General features: G+C 38.2%; 5 protein-coding genes across 10 annotated transcripts; 4 read left to right on the top strand and 1 right to left on the bottom strand.

Annotated features, from left to right (window-relative positions):
• Positions 1-94: 94 nt before the first annotated feature.
• LOC109159917 (heparan-alpha-glucosaminide N-acetyltransferase-like) lies at positions 95-4,264 on the bottom strand. 4 transcript variants are annotated; one of them, XM_019308030.1, is made up of 14 exons: positions 4,121-4,263; positions 3,745-4,078; positions 3,439-3,576; positions 3,117-3,198; positions 2,965-3,041; positions 2,744-2,850; positions 2,356-2,488; positions 1,889-2,005; positions 1,696-1,787; positions 1,330-1,396; positions 1,146-1,224; positions 969-1,060; positions 682-825; positions 95-593 (listed from the first exon to the last, which is right to left on the bottom strand). In XM_019308030.1, the coding sequence occupies exons 2-14, from the start codon at positions 3,949-3,951 to the stop codon at positions 453-455; spliced, it is 1,476 nt and encodes a 491-aa protein (XP_019163575.1). In that variant the 5' UTR covers positions 3,952-4,078; positions 4,121-4,263; the 3' UTR covers positions 95-452. The 4 variants fall into 4 exon arrangements, with proteins under 4 accessions (XP_019163575.1, XP_019163582.1, XP_019163593.1 ...); XM_019308037.1 differs by lacking the exon at positions 4,121-4,263 and having other exon boundaries at positions 3,745-3,985; positions 4,018-4,054; XM_019308048.1 differs by lacking the exon at positions 1,889-2,005 and having other exon boundaries at positions 1,758-1,789; positions 2,380-2,488; positions 4,121-4,264.
• A 2,419-nt stretch (positions 4,265-6,683) lies between these two features.
• LOC109159900 (importin subunit alpha-like) lies at positions 6,684-11,489 on the top strand. Of its 3 annotated transcripts, none has more exons than XM_019308024.1 (11): positions 6,684-7,068; positions 7,352-7,448; positions 7,555-7,646; positions 7,740-7,871; positions 8,022-8,210; positions 8,319-8,482; positions 8,587-8,665; positions 9,768-9,896; positions 10,201-10,328; positions 10,420-10,803; positions 10,970-11,489. In XM_019308024.1, the coding sequence occupies exons 1-10, from the start codon at positions 6,859-6,861 to the stop codon at positions 10,799-10,801; spliced, it is 1,602 nt and encodes a 533-aa protein (XP_019163569.1). In that variant the 5' UTR covers positions 6,684-6,858; the 3' UTR covers positions 10,802-10,803; positions 10,970-11,489. The 3 variants fall into 3 exon arrangements, with proteins under 3 accessions (XP_019163569.1, XP_019163563.1, XP_019163557.1); XM_019308018.1 differs by having other exon boundaries at positions 10,987-11,489; XM_019308012.1 differs by having other exon boundaries at positions 6,686-7,068; positions 10,980-11,489.
• A 1,045-nt stretch (positions 11,490-12,534) lies between these two features.
• Positions 12,535-13,727, top strand: LOC109159999 (GATA transcription factor 16-like). Its single transcript, XM_019308118.1, has 3 exons — positions 12,535-12,884; positions 12,981-13,082; positions 13,159-13,727. The coding sequence occupies exons 1-3, from the start codon at positions 12,864-12,866 to the stop codon at positions 13,453-13,455; spliced, it is 420 nt and encodes a 139-aa protein (XP_019163663.1). The 5' UTR covers positions 12,535-12,863; the 3' UTR covers positions 13,456-13,727.
• Positions 13,728-14,343: 616 nt separating this feature from the next.
• Positions 14,344-15,318, top strand: LOC109159964. The gene is made up of 2 exons (XM_019308081.1): positions 14,344-14,577; positions 14,669-15,318. Exons 1-2 carry the CDS (start codon positions 14,437-14,439, stop codon positions 15,206-15,208), a joined length of 681 nt encoding a protein of 226 aa, XP_019163626.1. The 5' UTR covers positions 14,344-14,436; the 3' UTR covers positions 15,209-15,318.
• An 803-nt stretch (positions 15,319-16,121) lies between these two features.
• Positions 16,122-16,592, top strand: LOC109158620. Its single transcript, XM_019306510.1, has one exon. The coding sequence runs from the start codon at positions 16,122-16,124 to the stop codon at positions 16,590-16,592; it is 471 nt and encodes a 156-aa protein (XP_019162055.1).
• The last annotated feature ends 290 nt before the right edge of the window (positions 16,593-16,882 follow it).

Here is a 16,882-nt window from a genome sequence, read left to right on the forward strand (position 1 = left end):
TCTACTTTTACCATTCTTTTGAAATTTTTAGCATCTCATACCAAGCAAAGATAATTAATTGACCAATTGAGTTATATCACGAGAAGAGAACACATAAAAACAAAAGAGAGCCTGTGTAGCTTGTTGCAGTCTTCAAAAATTTAAAATTTACATTTAATAGGTTGATCTAAAATTACAAACTTATGCCACTTGATTATAAGGTGTTTGGTGGGCAATTTAAAATCATAAAACTACAACATAAGCTTATGGCAGAATGATGTAGACATTTCAAATGTCTACAGATACACATTGCTACAAAGGAGCCAGAAGACAACATGAGAATGTTGTGTACCTTGAAACGCCGCTTTGGACACCTTATTATTGCATCCAAAAACATGACCACTTTCTGCTTCTTGTTTGGCTCAGATGGAGAGGGAGAGGTGGTATACAGCGGAGGAAAACCAGTGCTTCCATTACAACTTAATATACAGCTTTTTCATGTGCAGGAATCCGGCTACAATGCCCCAAAACAGTATCTCTAGCAATACAAATGTCAGGGTACCCCACTTCTCTGAATGTAACATTCCTTGCAATAGCCTCTCTGAGCCATCAACCTATGACCCATTTATCTATGGTTACATACACACATACATACATACATATTGTCTTTAAACAAAGAAAACAGAAAAACAAGAAACCCACCAGATTGTTTTCAGTTGAACGCCAATAGAGACCTTGGAGAGCTGCAGGAAAGATGTCACAGGCAGCTAAAGCATAGACGATAAGAGCATTCATTCCCATCCATTGAAATATAATCATTGGTTTCCTCAAACAAATTACGTCAACCTGCAACATATAGTTAACCTTTTCTTTATTGACCTATTTCAACACAAACCTACATTCAGGACGCCTTGGCCTAGCACTATTGTTTTCCTTAATTTCAAGCTTGGATGAAAGGAATGAGTTAAAATATATAAGTGTACACTCACAATGTAATATATGATGGTAAAAGCAATGGCTGAAGCTCCAGCGGTGGTGAACATATAGCTCAATGTATAGAGTGGTTTAGAAAGAGGAATCCCTGAAAGAACAAAACTTCAGGCATTGTTTTATTACAAAATTTTAATTCATAGATACGAATGCATGTGAAATACAAGCAACATTACCTACAACCACCAGAACAAGTCCAACAATCAGTAGTGGGAAGGAGAATATGGACCAAAATATTATCCTTTGCTTGTGACCCTACATCAAAAGAACAGATACGTGGGATAAAAAAGATGAAGAAAATAACGATAGGATTTAATTTAAGTTTTCAAATCAGCCAAATAGCAGCAGAGTGCATCTTACCTTAACCTGAACAAGAATGTGCCCATAATGTAATCCAACAAGGCATGTTATGGCAGCCATTAAAGAACTGAAAGTTTTCAATTAAAATGAAGAAGAGGAAAACATTTGGATTAAGAATGGAGAAAAAGGGAAAAGGAGCACTCAAAGTTGAATTACGGTCAAAATTAATCTTGCTCACAGCTTATGCCAGTAAAAGTAGGACAAAACTAAACTCTAAAATTGCAATTGCATAAGGGCTAAGGCTAAACTAAACTTTAAACAATTTAAAATAAAAATAAAGGAAGAGGGAGAGGGATAGAGAGAGCAGAACAGCATAACAAAATTTTATCTAAACTGCAAGGAATGATATAAGAGGATATATCCAACCTCAAAATACCCTCAGGGTCAAATGGAGCAAGACACCACCCAGGTGCATTTTCAGGCAAAGGTCCATAATCAGGGGAATTGATACTGCATTCCTACTAAAATAAACTGGATTAGCAAAAATGTAATGATAAAACTGCAGGAGTTCAAGATTCCAGCAAAGCAAAAGCAGCACCAAAGAAAAAAGTTGACCAACCTTGGTTCTTTTGTAGACAGGGCGTTGATAGAGATGACTTTCACCAAGAATAAGTCGATCAATGAAGCCAACTGCATTGCACGGAGGATCAAGACTTCCCCTCACATTACAATGAACCTGGTAAGAAATATGCTGGGCTTGAGTAAGATAAAAAATCATATCCATCTCTTTCAAATTACTATGTGTTTTAGTAGATCTTTCACGTTTGGTTGAAAGACAACCTTAACTTAGCAAAGCTCAACCATCAAAAGATAGATAAATGATTTGCATGTCAGCATAACTACAATGATAATGCCAATAATTGGTGCTTGAATTCTTCTATTTACTGCACCAATCAATACTATCAACGAATAGTAATTATCACTGTTTGAGTACTATATCCATATTAATTGACTGTGCCCATCAATACTATTATCAACAAATAGCAATTGCCAGAATGATGAAGCTTCAGAAAGCCTTTAACTCACAGTTTGTGTAGTAGATCCATATTGTGGTACTACTGAGCTGTTGCTGGCAGTATCTACTTTAAATTCCCAGTCTGGAACATAAAGGCCATATAGTAAACCCATGTATAAGACACTAAGTGACACTGCAACCAGCCTGTGAAATGAAGACCTGATTAAGAATTGATTGTTATTTGAGATCCTGAAACATATTAATACTGCCTTCCCAGAGTCGCATCTAACCACCTTCTTTAATCAAGTGAGATTTAGAAAGGGAATCAGGGTAATAAGAATGGATACTTTGTCAATATCAACCAGATAATATGCAAACCAAACAATGGCATCAATCTGAGAAATTAAAAACTGAACAAGAAGAAGTCATGCCCCACTTTAAACCAAAGAGAATGCTTACGCCTGAAGCCAGTATCTCCTCACAAATTTCATTGCTGAATCAGCAGAGATGTTGTTAACAAGCCAAATCTCCAAAATTGACGAGAAAAGATATCCAATTGAAATCCTCTATAGCAAAGAATTGGAAACACGGAGAACATTAATAAAGTAAATAAATAAAGAAAAGCAAAGATTTAATATTTTCATCAGTGCTTAATTTAAGTTCCAGTTGTGCTAGAGTACCTGTAACACGCCCATCCATCTAATCTTCTTTATATCAACTCCATAACTTAGATCACCACGCCCATGAAAATACCCACCTAACCACATACAACCATAAATGTTTATTATGTAGTTATAACCAGAAAAATAAATGTGGGTTTGGTGATGCATACCTTGAAGAATGACTCCCAATATAAAAAGCTTAACCATCCTGAGCAAAACTTTCTTCGTTGCTGCTGGTTTGCTGGGAACTTTCTGCACCAGATAGGGTAGTCTCATCACTATCAGAGTATAATAGCAGTAAACAGAGACCAAAGATCTAGCATCTCAAAAAATGGCACTAACAACAATTATTTCTCTGGACTCAAAGGAACAGTAGCTAATGAAAATCAGTGATACCAGTAACAGCCATGAATAGCAATCATACCGCATACAACATTTAAAAGAAGTAGGGGCCTGAATAGGTGGGGAAATTTTATCAGTCAAAAAATGTACCTTGAACACAAGACTCACTGAAACACCAACAACAAAGAGGAAAAATGGCATCACGAAGTCCGCAAGTGTCACTCCAAACCAAGGAGAATGATTTATACTCGGAAAAGCTTTTCCAGCGTCATCAACCAAAATCATCAGCTAACGAATCACCGCATAATATAAAAATCAAAATTAAAACACACGAGTGTCAAATTCAGAAACGGCGCTAAGAGAGGATCACTACAATTGATCTCCTTCACATGAAAATACCAAAAATGAACAAAAACGAAAAAATATATACATATATAAGGTTCAGAGGGGACTTACAGCAACAGTGAGGCCTCTAAAGACATCGAGAGAGACTAGGCGTTCTTTTGAATTACTTGAATGTGTAGGTGTTGCTTCAGCTGGCAAAACGACGATTTCTTGCACACTGTTGAGTGAACCTACGATCGGTGCTTCCGGCGAGGAACTCCCAAGAAGCGGTGTTCGTTCGTCGGAATCCCTGACCTCCGTAATCGACGACGACGACATCCTGTTACCTGTCGTGAGCTATTTCTCTTCTGGTCTGTCGAACATTATTGGCACTTTTATTACCAGTAATTTCCAAAGTCAAATCCTAATAATCTTTAATCAACTCCGGATTTTAAAATAGTCCTATTTTCTCTATTACTCCGCACAATATTTCTCTTTTCCAACAAATTTTCGTCTCTTGTCCGTGCCTGATTGCAGATTTGCAGTTATTTCAGTTGCCGATGGAGCAGCTTACTAATTTCTTACAGCTGAAGATAACAATAATATTGGATAAGATAAGTGTGAGCTATTACTTGTTAGATGCGAAATGAAATTATTCTCAAATATTTCTTGTGGAAAAAAAGAACTACTTTCCTAATCTAACTCTTATAGAGAGGGTTAACTTTGAGTTGAGATTACATTGTAATAAATAATTAGTAATTACAAATAAATAAATCAAATAATTACAATAGATAAATTACACAACAAATTAAATTTATAATATTATAGTTACAAAACAAACTATCAAACCAATTTTTTTGCAATTGATCCATACAATAAATTTTTATTTTTTAAATATCTATATGAGCATCCCAATAGGATTTTACCTCATTTTTTAGGGTTGATTCAAAGTGGAAGAGATAGTGTGTTGAAAAGAAAAAATTTAGGTTGTAGGAGGAGTGCATGAGTCTTCGTTTTTTGTTTCATGGAGTGAATCCTACAAACTGAAACAAAAACAAAAAAATTACAGCGGGTGCGCACCTAGTGGACGCGTATACTACACGCGCTTATTGGGCGTATTGAGAGTGATAGCCAATTATTGAGAATGCACTAAGATAAATAAATAATAATCAAATAATTAGTTCAAGATAATATGTACAATACAAATAACAATATGAAATAATAGATGATCATGTGTTACAATGGGATAGCTCTATTTATACTTATGACCAAACACTAGTGTCATGCTGACACGTCGCAATTAGGTGGCATTAACTGAGTTGCTTGATAACTACGACAACTTAACTTTGTAGTATGGTAAACATAAGTTAATTTAGTCGAACTTGTTTAGTATAATTGATACACCTGTTAGTTTTGCCAACTAGTTATAATTGTTCCAATACTCAAGTATAATGGCTGATGTTGTAAATACGGGAATATTATTAAATGTTATATGTATTGTACAAGATACAGGGTTAGGTTGATCCCGATGGTGGTTCCTTAACCTTGATCTGCTTGTTGGTTTAACTAATAAAGCCTGGACAACGTGACAATGGGTCATAGGTTCCTGAGCTCCAAAGTCGTTGCGTAGGTAAATAGCAAAAAGTCTCAATTGACATCAATAAATGCGGTATTTATAGATTCCTGACCATACGGGACAGGACAGGAAATCCCAGGGATGGTCGACCCGACTAGAGTAGGTCGGGTGATAGGATAATGGTGAGCTCTCTTTAGGATGACCCTTTACGAGAACCTAACATGCACAGATGAGCGGGAAGACCAACTAATTAGCTCGGAGTTGATCGGCACGGATCCACCAGAGCTCGCATGCTTAGGACAGGTTAACGTATAGGCACGAGACTCGGGGAATAATCACTATTAATGACATTTTGTATACATAGTCAGTGTTTGATACTATATACTAGATAAATATTGCTCCTATACAAAAACTCATAAATCGTATAAGAAAAATAAATCACACTAAAAAACGTATGTAACAAAATGAATTGAAATGATATTAGCAAGAATTGAATTCATGACATTTTGTTACAAGAGTATAAAAATAAAAGCGAGAAAATGGTCAAATAGGCCCCTAAACTTTACCCAAAGGTCAATTACAAAAGTGCAATTAAACCATTAAACATGTCAAATTGGGTCAATGAAGTCCAAAAACTGATAAATGACCTGTTATTACATGTCATTTCAATTATGGCGATCGGCGAAAAAATCCGACCGTCCGGTCGTCTTCTACTGGAGAAGACGATCGGACGGCCGCATTCTCCCATGGAGAAGACGCTTCTCCATTGGAGAAGAACGACCAGATCTGGTCGTCTTCTCCGGAAGACGACCGAACGTCGAATTTTGTCGTCGGTGATCATATTTTTTTTTTACCGGTGGTCGGAATTCCTCGCCGGTGGCCAGAATCTGTTGCCGGAATTGAAATGAACTGTAATAATAGGTTATTTATTAATTTTTGAGTTTCATTGATCCAATTTGACATGTTTGAGGGTTTAATTGCACTTTTGTAAAGCTTATGATGCTAATTGATCTTTGAGGTAAAGTTTAGAGGCCTATTTGACCATTTTCTCTATAAAAGTTACAATGTGACACATATACAAATTATTGCTTACGAAAATAGCATAGTAGTTAAGGACTTCAGTTTTTTCGGGTAGAAAGCTAAAGCAAGAAGTTCATCTTGCTTAATTCAGCGTGATATTGACTCACAAGTAAAATATTGTATCATGTTCATATCATGACAAATTATTTTGTGGGCCCGGATCCATATTAAGATATAAACTTAGGTTCAAATGTTCACAATTTACATGCTAAATATTTACAATTTACATTTTAAATATTTGTATGAGTTTTAACTTAAAAACACAATTTATATTTTAAAAATTCACACTTTCAATATTAAAAATACACAAAATACATAATTTATTCCTACCAAGATCCACCTCACAAAATAGAATAACAATTCTCATATCATCATATGAAATTCAAATCAGTGGCATTATAGTTAATAGCATCATTATTGGGCGTATTTAGAGACTCGGCGGTGGTTCAAAGCCATACCATACCCACGCCTGATGATTTCTTCTTTCTACAACTCCTGGAGAATTTCTTCCCTACCGTGAAATCGTGAATATAATCATAGATTGTATCACTGCCAGGTTGTTTAGGATTGATTAAATTGATTTGAGCATCATGTCGCTGAGACCTAACGCCAGAACCGATGCTCGCCGGAGCCGCTATAAGGTCGCCGTTGATGCCGACGATGGTCGGAGAAGAAGAGAAGAGAACATGGTTGAGATCCGCAAGAACAAAAGAGAGGAGAACTTGCTTAAGAAGCGTCGCGAGGGTCTTCAAGCTCAGCAACTCCAGAGCTCTGCTGCCGTCTCTCTTATCGATAAGAAGGTTCATTTCATATTTTGTTTTTCCTCAGTACTTGATACCTCCCTTCGAGCTTCGATCGGATTTAGCTAGCTAAACTCAGATTTCGCATGCGATCAGTACTTGCCGATGTTCATCTTCCTTTTGTTTCTGCTGATGACTGCATTACGTATTGTTTCATAGTCTATTGTGCTAACTTTCATATGCTTCTGATGGTTGAAGATTGTATTGGAGTAGTAGATTATCTCGCCGAAGTTGCTTAGGTGTATTTTTCACTGAAATTGTATTGTCTGTTCGATTACTTCAGTTAGAGAGTCTTCCTGCTATGGTTGCCGGGGCTTGGTCTAATGATGCCAATTTGCAACTCGAAGCAACTACTCAGTTACGGAAGCTCCTTTCAATAGGTTCCTTCTATAGTTCTACTCAATGCTATGATTTCAGTTGAGATTTGCTGGGCATCATTTTGCCTCACAAATTTATATATTATTTTCTTTGTGAATGTCATGACAGAACGCAATCCACCAATTGAAGAGGTGATACAATCTGGAGTTGTTGCTAGATTTGTTGAATTTCTTGCCAGAGATGATTATCATCAACTTCAGGTTGAGTTTTGTTGCTGGCATTTCTTATTATATTTGTGTGTGTATAACCCCTTGCATTCATTTATTCGTATTTGATATCATTGGTTATTCTAGTTTGAGGCAGCATGGGCTCTCACTAATATTGCGTCTGGGACTTCAGAAAACACAAAGGTTGTAATTGATTATGGTGCTATTCCAATTTTTATCAGACTTCTTAGTTCTCCAAGTGATGATGTTCGTGAGCAGGTATGTGTTGTGAGACATAATAATACTGTTCTTCTTGTGGGGTTTGATTAATTTTTTTCAGCATCTAATAGTTAGCAGTGCAACATTACAAGTGAATGACCGATTCTTCAATTAAGTTCTATTGGTTTCAATGTGCTTTTGAGTTCTCAGGCCGTTTGGGCGTTAGGAAATATTGCTGGTGATTCACCCAACTGTCGTGATCTTTTGATTAACCATGGAGCTTTGATGTCATTATTAGCACAGTTTAATGACCAGTCAAAACTGTCCATGTTGCGAAATGCAACCTGGACACTGTCCAATTTCTGTAGAGGCAAAAACCCTCAGCCTCCATTTGAGGAGGTTAGACCTTTTTTACCTCCCTCTCCATCTTATTTTTTTTCTCTCTTATATAAATCTATACATTTACATGTGTATGTATAAATATGGGGGTTGAATATGCTTATGCAGTTAAAAGTGGCCCTACCTATTCTTGCTCGTCTTATACTTTCAACTGACGAGGAAGTCCTGACAGATGCATGCTGGGCTCTTTCTTACCTTTCTGATGGTACTAACGATAAAATCCAGGCTGTGATTGAGGCTGGAGTCTGTCCACGCCTTGTTGAGCTTCTGCTGTTAGTAATAGATTTTACTATCCAACTTTTACAAATTTTTGTCTTGTTTACTTAATAAGAATCAATTGTTCTCACTTTATTTTTTGCTTGTTGATTGTCTTCAGTCATCCTTCACCATGTGTTATTATTCCAGCTCTAAGAACAGTTGGTAATATTGTTACTGGAGATGATATCCAAACTCAGGTATCCAATACCATTCTGTTTGTTTTGCTATAATTTTATCTCTTGTACAAAAATGCATTAAGCTTACACGGTGTCTGCTAGGGTATATACATACATCATTGCGTGAACTCTTTAGTAGATAAGCAGCAATACATGATTAATTGGGTCCCCTGTTATTCCATGATACTTAAGGTGCTAATTATATGCTAAAGATAAGGTTTTATAATCAGCTCCCCTTGTTTATTTTCCTCTTTATTTGTAATTTCATTCTCATTTACCACTTGTTCTGTCTTTTACTTTGCTGCTATGCATAAAAAATTCTTAAACTAGTGTCTTGATCTTTGATGCTAAACAGAGGATGAGAAAAGTCTATTTGGAATGAAGAGGAAAAATAAATAAATAAATAAGCCAACTACCATGTAGTGTGATGACACCTCTATTACCATTCCAAATGGGTGGCATTGATTGTTTATTTGTTTGGGCTGAAAAAGATTGAGAAAGTATAGTAGACATGGTTTAAATGTTTATTTATTTATTTATTTTTTAATTTTTTTTTAAAGACTTGATAATTATAAACTATTTAATACTTTAATAGTTAATACTAAAATATTAAATGTTAACCTAAAAAACATCTAGGGTTTGAATGATTTAGAGTTATTTAGTTCAAAATCGACGTTGTTTTGAGTAAAATAACCCATTTAAAAAAAGAAGAAGGAAACAATAGCTAATCGGTGGCTAGGCGGGGGCCCTAGGCCACCTAGACCACCAATTATGGTGATATGCTAGGCGGCTGGCCGGTGCCTAGGCGCTATTTTTGCAACCCCAATAGTAGAATTACTTTGTAAAGAATTATGACTATTAATAAATAAATAAAGCGGGAGATGAATGTACATGCCTTTTTTGTGTATGCAATTAAATCTTAATCTGCCTCGTCCTCTATCCCTTGCATTTCTCCAACCTTACGTGCTATGTAAACTAACATTAGATTTCTCTTTATTTTCATTCCTTAGCTCTCTTAAGCCAAACAATATTTAGTCTTGTATTTGTTCCATGAACTTGTATTCTGGTTTAAAAATTCTAAATATGATCCTTAGTTCATCAATAAACTATTTCCAAATTACAGGTCATGATTGATCATCAGGCCCTTGCTTGCCTTCTCAACCTGTTGACTCAAAATTACAAAAAAAACATCAAGAAGGAAGCATGCTGGACAATCTCAAATATCACTGCTGGAAATAAGGATCAAATTCAGGTAATCCCTGTACAGGCAATAAATTTAGTTGTATTATCCTGCAGTCACAATATTTTGCTAGAATATTCTCAGCGTTGTCATGGTTCAATACCAGTGTAGTTTCAACAAGTAACTTTTTGGACGTTTTCTCCTGATTACATAATAAAAAATTTGTAATTCTCATAAATATGTTTTGACTTTTGCATCAAACCACCTCTCATTTAAAATGAAGTTTTAAAATTTTGTTTCCTTTTTAATTTTAAAGTTGATACTTGTGTTCCCTGATGCATGGTGATATTAAAGTTGTCTTAAATTTAATTCTCAGGCTGTGATTGATGCTGGTTTAACTCCTCCTATTGTCGATCTGCTCCAAAATGCTGAATTTGATATAAAGAAAGAGGCTGCTTGGGCAATTTCAAATGCCACTTCCGGTGGATCTAAGGAACAAATCAAGTACGGAGTATATCTCTTTTCTTTGATTTTGCAGTGTAGTTGGTTGCTACTTTACAGGTGAGTTGAAGCTCATATTTGGACTGTTTGGCAGATTCTTGGTTGCCCAGGGTTGTATTAAGCCATTGTGCGATCTTCTAGCTTGTCCTGACCCAAGAATTGTGACTGTCTGCTTGGAAGGACTGGAGAACATTCTGAAGGTTGGGGAAACTGAGAAGGCTGCAGATGCAAATGCAGATAGTGTTAATATATATGCACAGTTGATTGATGAAGCTGATGGTTTGGATAAGATTGAAAGCCTTCAGAACCATGATAATAATGAAATATATGAGAAGGCTATAAAGCTCCTTGAGACATATTGGTTGGAAGACGAAGACGAGGACGAGCAGGTTACATCAGGTGATGCTCCACAAACTGGATTTGACTTTGGAGGTGGTGAACTAAATGTTCCATCAGGAGGATTCAACTTCAGTTGAAGGTGTGATTCTCTCATACATGTTCATATATTTTCCGTTAGGCTGTGATGGCATTTTCATTAAAGTATCATATTTCCAATTATGGTGTGTGTTTGCAGAACAGTAATGTATCCTGACCTGATCACAAAACCTTGAATGGAGTTTGTCATGCCACTCATTATTCGTCAATACCTTGCAGGAATCAGATTAAATGTGAAGGCCTTGGCCAGCAATACAAATACATTGGAGTCGGGTGGATAGTTTCTCCCAACACTTTATTTGGTTCAGATCCACTTGCTTGAGATTCTTCAGATCTCTGGTTCTATCTCTACGGTGGCTACATAATAATAAATTATCATATGATCAGAAATGCAGCCGAGGCCGGCCAGATGGTCACAGTCCTGTTATGAAAGAGGAATTGTTTGGATGATTTTTATTTTTTTTTTGGTTTTAAAAAATCCATCCTATGTTTTTCATTTGTTTGTTTGATTTGTCGCATTGTAATGTGATGTGAAGTTCTAAAGATTTATTGAGAGGTGGAATATGTAAAGCAATGAGTAATGGACGCTTTTGAGGCAGTTTTTGTGGTTTGTAAGGTCAATAGACTGTGAGTGATTTAAATGTAAATGAGCAGCTTGTATTTGCTGGTACAATGAATGGGTTGTTGGTTGCATCTGCCCTGCATTAAGAAAATAATTTTGTTGGCTCATACTGAAAGTAGTTGTTATGAATCATGGTGTCACCATCTACATGTACCCAAGGTTGATGGTTAACTATCGTGATCAAAATTAAGGCGGAAGGATGATGGACCACAGAAACAGAAGACTATGTTTGCACAGCCTGATAATTGCGGACTAATTATTACTGAAATCGGCTGACGGAGACGTTAACTTTTGATATAAATAAATAGAGTAAAATCGAAAGCGGCCATCAATAAAACATCACAGACAATTACTTAAGTGAGATTAATAACCGATTATTGAGCTTTACTCAACAAATCCGGAAGAAAGTAGTCAAGTAAGATGCTATAAGTTTGACCCCGAGGTCAAGGACGTTTCAGTGTGGTAGTGTCAAATCAAAGTATAGCTATCTGGCCTCGCACTTTTGTCAGCTACTCTTCAGTAGACAGTAGCGATGCAACTCTATACCCACCCACACACAAGAAAGTGAAGAAACTGGACTAGAAACACTGGTCATTTATGAAAGAGCAATTAAAAAGTTGTATCACTATTTAATACTGTATTTTACAAGGTGAAAAATTAAATGCTTTAATAATAGAAGCACAAACATAATCAATCAGATAGACATTTGGGGAACGACCTATTAATCTTTATAATAACAAAGTTTACCTAATATATATCATTAATGTTGGTTTGTATTGTTAAAAGAAAAAATCCAATAGACACCTAAGCAGTGAGAGGGTACGTACTTATCAAGACACTGGCGAACAATCTCGCACCACAGATCTTTTAAAAGGAAACGTCGACGTGGAATGCCGAAGATCCCCCACTCGTTTCAACGGCTGAGATTGCTGGAGCAAGATATTGTTGGAGGTTTGGATTAGGTGGGAGGGAATCCAATGGAGAGGGTAGTATTCGTGAAATTTTAAAAAATGAATGGAAAATGAAGAGTGAGGGGGGTCTAGGGTTTCGTGTCTTGCAGACCACTGTCCACCTAATGCTTCACTGTTGTTACCCATTTATCCTTTTTTTTTTTTTTTTTTTTTTTTAAATTTATATTTCATCTTAGATTTAGTAGCCGCTGACCGTCTGATTCCCTTCAGCCCACAGATAAATGTCTCCCCGCCTCCCAACGGCCCAAACGTTTTACACCCCTTTGATCTCTCCTTCTCTTTCTTGATTTCTTCATACATCACAATCTCTCTCTCCCTCTCCCTCTCTGTCTGCCTGTCTGTTGTGTTTATGTAGCCTCCATTAAAACAAATTCCTATTTCCCACCCTTATCTTCTTCCCGCTTTTCACTTTTGGGTTTTCGTTTCCTCATTCTAAATGCGTTTTTGTGGGTTCCTGCTGTGACATCTTTTTCTGCATTTTTTTTACTGCTTTCTGGAGTGTATGCGATCATGGATCTGAATGAGCAAATGGTCAGTGATTCCTCTAAACTATTTTCTTCTCCATTTTTTGCGATCATGCTTTTATCTCCGCTTCCTCTTAGGCTCTTACCGTCCTTTCTGTTGCAGGGATCAAAAGAACCGGATAGCCCTTCTCCCCAGGTTAAGAGTTGCAGTGATTGTCACACCACCAGAACGCCGCTCTGGCGTGGCGGTCCGGCTGGTCCCAAGGTAGTTTTTTACTTGCTGATTTTCTGTTTTTTTGTTATGAGTGGTGTATAGTAATGAGGTGAAGTTTTGGGTGTAGTCGCTTTGTAACGCGTGCGGGATCAAGTACAACAAGAAGAGGAGGCAGATGCTAGGGTTGGACCGGGGGAGGAACGAGAAGGGCAAGAAGAGGAGGAAGAGCGGCGGCGGCGGCGGAGACGGCGCCGTTAGCAGCGGCGGGAGCACCGAGACAGCCAAGTCGCTGAGGATGCGGTGGATGGCATTGGAAGGAGAGACGGCGTTACGGAGATCGGAAAAGCTGTTGAGTCAGTTGCGAGAGGAGGAACAGGCGGCGATACTTTTGATGGCTCTCTCTTACGGCTCCGTTTACGCCTAGGCCCGCCCCGCTCCGAACACCAAACCCTAACCCCCATCCCCATACAACCAACCATTTTCCCTGTCCCCCGTACCCGTTGTAGGCAGTAAAAACCTCTAGGATTACTAATCGATTGACTCCATTGTTAACCCTCAAGCTTAGTGCTGCAATTGTAAGATCTTTGTTATAAGAAATGCAAGAAGTAGAAGAAGATGATGCTGTAATAACCGACGGAGCATTCATTTTCTGTTTTAGTAATGCGATCTAATCTTGAATTTGTTGATTTTTTTTCCCCTTTTTGTTTGAATTGTTGACGTTTCCATGGCATTCATTTGTCGTCTTGTACCCTTCACGGGTTCATCAACTTCAATGTCAGTGTCTCTGCTGTACATTGATATTAATTACGGAGTACTATTCAAAGCATGAAGACTGGATTCCGAGGGAAATTTCAATTTTGAATCCATTTTTCCAATTTTTGCAATCTATCCAACTTTCAAATTAGTAGTCGTACGAGTCCTTCTCCAATCTCCATTGCAGCTGGCAGCCAGATATGCAAAAGGGGAAAGTGTTGTTCATTTTTCAGTAATTTTTTCCTGAGAAAACAAAATCACTGGAAAAAGAGAAAGCCTTTTTTTGCCTTTTTTGTAATGTGTTATTGGTAAAACTAAACATTGATTCTACAAAGATTGTATCACGTGACTCCACATTATGATAAATCAAGTGAGAAAATTTGTGATTAAGAAATAAGAAATATCTGGATAAGGCTGGAGATGACGGCGAAGAAGCAAAAATGTGACGCGTAGAAATAAGATGCCACCAGAAGCTCCAGAAATTTCGACACGTAACTTTTCATTCATCACTGCACCGCCGCCGACACGTATATAAGCATCATATCCTAAATTTGGTTAAGCAGAGTAAGAATTGAATCATTCTACATAGGACGGTAAAATTAAAACTATAAATTTCTTGTTCCTTTGTCGCATACGAAGCCAGATCTTAAGTATGTATGCTAGATTAGCAGCAAAGCTGAATCGTCCCCTTCTAGGATTGATTCCGAGGAATCAATACTGTCTGCCGGAAAGACTTTTGTCGGCCTCGGTAGGCCGGACAGCGGACCCTGATGTTCATGGCGGTGATGTTGATGTAAGTAATAAGTAGTTGGTTCTTCATTCTTGATACGTGGCTAGCTAGCTGCGTGTGAATATATATAATTATGATTTATATATATATGCAGGAATATGATGCCGCGGAGGCGAAGAAGGCGGAAACGGCGAAGGGGGAATCGGAGATTAAACCCAGCAACACCGGGAAAGTTCCATATTCGCCGTCGAAATCCCCTTGTGGGTCATCGCCCAAGATAGAGAGCTCCGGCGTGAACGATCGCATAGAGCCAAACCTCCAACAAAAGCGTCGCAACTCTAACGCTTCAACAACAGACGTGAGCTGCGCGGGGTTGGACGGCGGCCCGTGGCCGGATGACGCGACGGACCGGCGCCGACAAGAAGACGACAACAGGGAATACTTCAAGCACCACAAGGCGTCGCCGTTGTCGGGCTTAAAGATGGCCGACACAAGAAAGCCGATAACGCGAGCAACCGACAGCAGCGGCGGAGCCGCCGCAGGAGGTGTGGTGGTGTGGCTGCCGGAGCAGCTGGAATCGGCGGAGGATACGCTGTTGAGAGCCATGGAAATTTGGAAACAAAACGCCGCGAGGGGCGACCCAGATTCCCCGCACGGCAAGATTCTCAGGAATCTTAGAGGAGAATATTGGTGATCGATATAAACTGTAAACCACGGTTAAACACTCTACTTATATGTTACACCCCCCGTAATAATACAAACAACTACTCCTTGGATTAATTCCACGACCCATTAACGCCGTCACTTACAAATTAAATGTGGCCCCTACAATAACAACGTCTCAGGTTCACTAACATTAACAAATAACGGCGTATAATGTTATATTAAAGAACCAAAACCTATAACCGGAAACAATGAAACAACCAGAGTTAATACAAACCACCGCGTATTCACTTTCAGCGGCAAATGCACGTGCAACGCACACGCAGCGACGTTGACCTTAATTACCAGGATCTACGTACTGCTCCCCTGCAATGGACGGTTAGATGCTTTTTTATTTTAGTGAATGCCAGGGTACAGCTAATTCCAGCTAGGGTACAACCACCCTATAATCTTCATCATAACATTTCATGTAAAATTGAATCGGTAAAAGTCACTACTCACTAGTATAGGTAAGATAACTCGTGAGATATCTTGTTAATTCTATTTCTTAGATAGAGATAAAAATAAATTATTATAAGTTATCTAGTTTGATTAATTTTTGAGTTATCACAGGAATTAAAAACCTTTTTTTAAATGGGAGGCTGCAGATTTGTATTAATTGTAATATAGAATCTGGTTTTAAAAAAATTAGATAAGCTTTGTTGACATTAAAATGTCATTTTATTAAACGTAAAATGAAATTAATGATTAGAAAGGGAAAAGTGCATTAAATTGAAGCGAGAAAAGCAGTTGAAACTCATTTAATATTACCTCCCATATACCCAACTCCCCACTACCAAATTCCTATATTTCTCGTCTTCGTTTATACGCAACATTCAATGTTCTGAGAATCTGAGGGGAGTTGAAGAGATAAGGCGGTTACGAGATCGTGATCCGGGAGGGGAATGGAAGGGGTGTCTGTTAATGTATACAACGGGATAAAGCAGTACTGGAAGACGAAGAGGAAGGGATACGAGAGGATAAGCCGCGGCGGCCGGAGAAGGAAGTTTGATACCGGAGACGGAGCTAGCGGCCGGAAGAAACCGTCGTGGAGGATAAAGCTCACGCCCAAGATCAAGCTCAATTTCAACCTCCGATTTTCTCCCAAAAAGCTGCTTATTCGCCTCCGCAACGCCTACGTCAACATGATGCTGAGGATCGCCAACACCCGCGTCATCGGCGGCGGCGGCGGCATGGGCATGGGTGGCTTCTCCGGCGACACCGTCGCCAGCTTCGGAGCCCGGCCACTCAAGGAGTACGACGAGAGGATGCTCGTCCAGATCTACAAATCTATGCTGGCAGCTCACGGCCAAACTCAACTGGTTCCCCGTGATGCACCGCCGCGAATCGCCACCCCTATTACTTGTCGACGTTAGGGTAAAAATCCTTCCAAACACAAAACTATACAAATTAACTTTTTCACTTTTCACCACTCATTTTTCTGTTTCAATCCAGTAAAAAAAAAAAAAAGATGCAATATATCCGTCAAATAACGCCGTTATCACTTACTTCCCTTTCACCGCTTTTATTAGTCAAGCTCATTAAATGCTAGCAAAAATTTGGCATGCTATAAATACCGCTGTGTATTAATTACTGTAATTCTAAACTCATAATCTTAATTAGTACTTCCAAATTCGTCTCATTTTCCTCCTGGTTATATTTATTA

Source organism: Ipomoea nil, unplaced genomic scaffold (genome assembly GCF_001879475.1).
Source record: "Ipomoea nil cultivar Tokyo-kokei standard unplaced genomic scaffold, Asagao_1.1 scaffold0302, whole genome shotgun sequence".
Classification (NCBI taxonomy): domain Eukaryota; kingdom Viridiplantae; phylum Streptophyta; class Magnoliopsida; order Solanales; family Convolvulaceae; genus Ipomoea; species Ipomoea nil.

Coding starts and splice junctions, on each gene's coding strand:
- LOC109159917 (XM_019308030.1), bottom strand. CDS start 3,951: ATGTCGTCGTCGTCGATTACGGAGGTCAGGGATTCCGACGAACGAACA. Junction 1,061..1,145: donor ACTTGTTCTGGTGGTTGTAG/GTAATGTTGCTT, acceptor TTGTTCTTTCAG/GGATTCCTCTTTCTAAACCA. Junction 826..968: donor TTACCATCATATATTACATT/GTGAGTGTACAC, acceptor TATATGTTGCAG/GTTGACGTAATTTGTTTGAG.
- LOC109159900 (XM_019308024.1), top strand. CDS start 6,859: ATGTCGCTGAGACCTAACGCCAGAACCGATGCTCGCCGGAGCCGCTAT. Junction 7,069..7,351: donor TCTCTCTTATCGATAAGAAG/GTTCATTTCATA, acceptor CGATTACTTCAG/TTAGAGAGTCTTCCTGCTAT. Junction 8,666..9,767: donor GAGATGATATCCAAACTCAG/GTATCCAATACC, acceptor TCCAAATTACAG/GTCATGATTGATCATCAGGC.
- LOC109159999 (XM_019308118.1), top strand. CDS start 12,864: ATGGATCTGAATGAGCAAATG. Junction 12,885..12,980: donor TGGATCTGAATGAGCAAATG/GTCAGTGATTCC, acceptor TTTCTGTTGCAG/GGATCAAAAGAACCGGATAG. Junction 13,083..13,158: donor GCGGTCCGGCTGGTCCCAAG/GTAGTTTTTTAC, acceptor TTTTGGGTGTAG/TCGCTTTGTAACGCGTGCGG.
- LOC109159964 (XM_019308081.1), top strand. CDS start 14,437: ATGTATGCTAGATTAGCAGCAAAGCTGAATCGTCCCCTTCTAGGATTG. Junction 14,578..14,668: donor TTCATGGCGGTGATGTTGAT/GTAAGTAATAAG, acceptor ATATATATGCAG/GAATATGATGCCGCGGAGGC.
- LOC109158620 (XM_019306510.1), top strand. CDS start 16,122: ATGGAAGGGGTGTCTGTTAATGTATACAACGGGATAAAGCAGTACTGG.